This window comes from Varroa jacobsoni, unplaced genomic scaffold (assembly GCF_002532875.2).
Source record: "Varroa jacobsoni isolate VJ856 unplaced genomic scaffold, vjacob_1.0 scaffold_1469, whole genome shotgun sequence".
NCBI lineage: Eukaryota > Metazoa > Arthropoda > Arachnida > Mesostigmata > Varroidae > Varroa > Varroa jacobsoni.
In genome coordinates, this window is record NW_019214371.1 from 254,587 (window position 1) to 260,020 (window position 5,434).

At 45.1% G+C, this 5,434-nt stretch overlaps 1 protein-coding gene across 1 annotated transcript; it reads right to left on the reverse strand.

The window, feature by feature from the left end:
- Positions 1 to 522: 522 nt before the first annotated feature.
- Positions 523 to 4,983, reverse strand: LOC111270399 (uncharacterized). The gene is made up of 6 exons (XM_022850604.2): positions 4,942 to 4,983; positions 3,043 to 4,566; positions 2,643 to 2,888; positions 2,105 to 2,317; positions 1,654 to 1,740; positions 523 to 1,365 (listed from the first exon to the last, which is right to left on the reverse strand). The coding sequence occupies exons 1-6, from the start codon at positions 4,951 to 4,953 to the stop codon at positions 1,222 to 1,224; spliced, it is 2,226 nt and encodes a 741-aa protein (XP_022706339.2). The 5' UTR covers positions 4,954 to 4,983; the 3' UTR covers positions 523 to 1,221.
- Between the last annotated feature and the right edge of the window lie 451 nt (positions 4,984 to 5,434).

The window sequence follows — 5,434 nt, forward strand, 5'->3', positions numbered from 1 at the left end:
TTATCCAGTTTTCGTCGCTGGCTGTGTCCCGGTTCGGCCATCTACTACGGCCGATACAAGCGGCAAAGTATAGCTAGCTGTGTAGGAACAGGTTTTTTTTTTGCAGGAGTGGCGCAAAACATGGGTCCTCTCCATGGCCATCACATACACTACAATGAGCGAAGCCATCATTGACCCACGACCTCTTGATGTCTCCATGGGGTGGCTAAGATCGACAACACTAACAGCAACAGTAGCAGCAGAGGATCGTGTACTGATTGTCGACGCAATCACCCTAAAATCACGATGCTTGACTATTCCATATTATATATATAGATATATCCATACGTAGGCAGCAAAACAGGTTCACCTATCATTGCAAAACAATATCATTATCCTTTAATATAAAAATGATGACAAATAGGTTAGATGTGCAGTCGATAAATGGTATAATACTAACTAGAATACATACAAGGTCTCATCAATACTTGACTTCTCGTTCACATTCAATGGAATAGAATACACACAAGGAGTATTTTCCCAACGACGACTAGTAATACTTCGATTTTGTTTATTGAAAATTCATTATATTAAGCTATTTCTTGGCTAGATTTGATTATTCAGCATTTAAATTCATTTGTCGAGTACGTAGGTGTGTACGTGTGTGAGTATTTGTATTTATGTATATTCATCTGTACATGACTCTGAGACAATAAGCAGCGATCGAGCGACCGGGATGTTCTTTCTGCGAATAAAGATAGAGATTTACAACAGCGCTACAGGATCCTTTTAACCACTGTAGTATATATATATAAAAGGTATGGTGATGATATGATTTTATCATTGCAAACATTTGGGCATCAGTGGGAAATGGTGGTTGTGAATGAAGGCATACAAAAATGGTGCATGAATAATCCTACAGTTGCCTAGCTGTTTTTTCTAACTATGATCTTCATTAATTCTCGTTGATGAATGTTGCTATACGTTTCATCGGAGCTGTACGTTTTACCAAAGTTCTGTGCGTATATAGTGCATAGCATATTATGAGCATGGGTAAAACGCGAGAGTGACCTGTCTTTATTTGGCTGGCAAGTTCGTACGTCTTCTTGTTGCAGCTGCTGCTGTCTAAATGCAAATGTAGGTTGTCCCGGTGAGTGACGTTTATGCTCGTAGTGCATTTAGCTGCTAAAGGTACAGGTTTAGATGGACGGGGCGACTGATAATCTCACACAATCCTCAGTCTTACCATCCTCCAGAACTACCACCCCCGCCGCCATTGGGCGCCCAGCTCCCGCCTGCGGTTCTATGTGCTCCATTGCCTCCATTGAACGAGTTCGCAGGTGCGGGGTGTATTGTCGCTTCCTTTATGTCCTGGACGACGTATACCTGGATGATGTGAAAAAAAAGGTTCCTATTTATACTTACAGACTGGCTGCTGTGATTAGTGGTGCGGTTTAATTACCGTCAATAACGTGCTAGTAGGCCTCTTGGATCACATATCATTACCTCATATTTGTTCGAAACCACGCGTAGACACATTTTGTTTCGTGATGAAGGCCAGCTGTCTGAACTAATGCTTAATAAAGGTAGACCCGGATGCAAAATTCAAGACACCGATTCAAGTAGTGGTATGGAAAATTGAGATGAAAGAAACATTTGCCTTATCGCTTATACCTTGCTCTGCTGCAATGAGCCACCATGATTCCTTTGAGGGGCCTGTACAGCTTGCGGCCACCCAGGTCCAGCAACCATTTGCATAACCTAAGAGATAAGAATTTGATAAGTCCATTGGTAAAAACTGCTCCCAGTAGCGCATATTTCGACTTAAACCTATGCGATATCCGTTTGTTTGTCACGTGTACTTAAACATGTGTTTAAATTCCATTTACCATTAATTAACTGATGCAGTGAGGAAAGTGTAGTCGCGAACATGAAAAATACATCTAGCTATTCATTTTTACTTTCTGCTATTTTTGCCGTACAAATTGTAAATACTATGAGACGGTTATTGACGGATCAGTTGTTTGACATAATGATCCTTTGCAATCTTTTGACGTGGCAACTATCAGGCATCATGTCCTTGTCTGCTTTATGCGTGAGATACTGATTTTTGTAAGGGTAATACCTTAGTTTGTTGAACACCTCTGCCATTTCCGTGGCCTTTTTGGGGCATTAGTGCGGGACTTTGCTGCCAGCCTTGGTTTCCACCTCCAAAGGTCCTTTGGGGAGCAGGTGCCCACCCGTTTGAGTTGCCATTATGAAAGGATTTAAAGGAGCCCGCAGATTGCTGAGGGGCATGCTGACCTGTATTTTGTTTCACGGCCTCGATGACGAAAATCTGAGAACAAACGTACTTTTTTTCAGCTGATCAAAACGCATAATGTTGAAAGTCTCCATCAGCTGATTGTTTCTCACTGATTTCTCATAACTTTCGATGGAAGGCTTCAAGTTCAGTTCATTCTCAGTTATAGCCTGCCTGCTTGAGGTACATGCTAACTTTGCACAACAGATAATAATAACTTAACACTAGCGAATAGATATATCTAGTTGTTTTCCTTGTTTATCGCAGTCAACTTTCGTTCCCCGGTCTCACCTGAATTTTTACTACTACTACTACAGTACTACTAAATATGTATAAAAGTCACCCAGCTGTAATGTTTCACCTTGGTCTGTTGACCCCCGGACTGTTGACCCTTAGTTGGGCCTTGCTGCCAACTTCCGCCACCAAGGTTCCTTTGAGGAGGGGGGGCAGGCTGTTCCCAGCCTCTGCCACCGTTAATATTTTGTTGAGGAGTTGCTGCCGGAGCCCATCCGCCATTCCCTTTGCTGCCAAATGTTTGCTGTTTGGGTAACTGTCGCTGAGAAACTAAGTGAAGCGTTCCTTTCTTTACAGCTTGGACGACGTACGCCTAATTGGAGTACCGACGGGTGCAAAAGCGAATATTGGTATGTATGCCGGATAAATATATACGGTGATACATGAGAAAAGCAATTTAATTTACAAAAAAGAAAGAACAACGCTTTTATGCCATTGAAAGCTATAGTTTGTGTCCGTGTACATACCTTACCGCGAGAACGACTTGTTGATCCACCGGTTTTTGATAGAATCTTTCCACCTAGGTCAATTGTACGGACTCGGTGCACGGTCTTAATCACGTGAGTAGGTCCAGCAACGGCGAACGAACCTCCGGCTCCGTGGCCGCTACCGCCCCCGCCGCCCTTCACAATAAGGACGGTACCCTCCTTGAAATTTCCACCATGGCCACCACTAAAGCCAACCCCTTGAGCACCCCCTACATTATTATTTCCAAAGCCATTCCCTTGAACATTGCCCCCATTACCATTTCCAAAACCATTCCCATGACCATTCCCTCCATTGCCGTTTCCAAAGCCATTCCCTTGAACACCCCCTCCATTACCATGTCCAAAGCCATTCCCTTGAACACCCCCTCCATTACCATTCCCAAAGTTACCCCCTTGAACACCCCCTTCATTACCATTGCCAACACCCATTCCATTACCATTTGCAAATCCACCCCCCTGAACACCCCCTCTATTACCATTTCCAAAATTACCCCCTTGAACACCTATTCCATTACCGTTTGGAAAGCCGCCTCCTTGAACACCTCCTCCCATACCATTGCCAAAGCCACTCATTTGAATGCCCCCTCCATGATGATTTCCAAAACTATGCCCTTGTACACCCCCTCCATGACCATTGTTAAAACTGCCGCTATGAACACCCCCTCCGTGATGATTTCCAAAACTATTCGCTTGTACAGCCCCTCCATGACCATTGTTAAGGCCACCACTTTGAACGACCCCTCCCATACCATTTTCAAAGCCACTCATTTGAACACCTCCTCCATGACCATTTCCATAGCCACCCCCTTGAGCACCTCCTCCATTACCGTTCCCAAAGCCACCCGCTTGAATATGCCCTCCATTGCCATTTCCAAAATTACCCCCTTGAACACCCATTCCATTACCATTTGCAAAGCCACCCCCTTGAACAACCATTCCATTACCATTTGCAAAGCCACCCCCTTGAACACCCATTCCATTACCATTTGCAAAGCCACCCCCTTGAATACCCCCTCCGTTACCATTGCCAAAGTTACCCCCTTGAACACCCATTCCATTACCATTTGCAAAGCCACCCCCTTGAACAACCATTCCAATACCATTTGCAAAGCCACCTCCTTGAATACCCCCTCCGTTACCATTTCCAAAATTACCCCCTTGAACTCCCATTCCATTACCATTTGGAAAGCCACCACCTTGAACACCCCCTCCATTACCACCTCCGCTGCCATATCCTCCGCCATGGGGTCCACCCCCACCGTAATTAGTCCCGTATCCACCGCCATTGCCTCCTCCTCTGTGACCGCCCCCGTTCTGACCATTCCCACCGTATCCGTTTCCAACGTGGTCACTCCCTTCGTGAACACCTCCTCCGAGACCACCCCCGAATCCATCGCTGTGATCTCCCATATCGTGTTCAACTGTAATGTCACTCTCATCAAAGTTGTCTCCCGGGGTATAGCCGGCCCGGGCGACTTCTACTAGAAGAACAGCGGCCAGCACCTACGATGCAATGTGCAACAGAGAAACACCACAAATTAAACCTTTGGGTAAGCTGTGTTACTTAATCATTATGAGCAAGTGTACATTCAGTTAATTCAAGCTGTGTTTGCTCTTAGCAAACGTCAAAAACACATCGAGCATATCAGATAGAAGTATTTCATACATAGTGATTGACGCATTAACAAACGCGAAACGTTTATATCCATCTGGCACGTCATATGTATGCACTAGTAAACATATAAGTACGCCTGTATGTATAATTGGTCGCCATATGTACCATCCTTAAAAATCTATTCAAGTTTTGAGAAAAAAAGAACAATAAAAGAACGTTTTTGTCCAAATGTGTTCGAAGCAACACTTTTGCAGAGAACTCACAAAGCACTTCATGATTTCTAGCCGTTGTTGTAAATCGCTGGTCTCGACAAGGGTTGAAGCTCGTTACACTGCTTATATAGCTTCTACCCTTTACCACCACCAAAGCCTTCCCCCTACCGCTCCATGGTACAACACACACACACACACACACGCTCGCCCACACACGCGCGCACATACACACATGCACACAGACACACTCATAGACCATAAACCCGCACTTTCACATGCGCACAATGGTTACAAGAAGCCTTAAGCCACCGCATCGTCTCTCCTAAAAATGGGGAACGACAGCAACGGTACGCTTCTGCTTTGTGGTGCGGTGCGTGTGTATATTTGGGAAACGGACCGCTAGCAATAGGGGGTGCGGGAACTAGCAAAGTTCTCCAGCGACATTCACGGTCAAAAACACATCGCGTAGACCCGGAGGCAGGCAGATACGCACACGGGCATATGTCGATGGGCTTTCGCGAGTGAAGAGTCCGTTACCTGTACG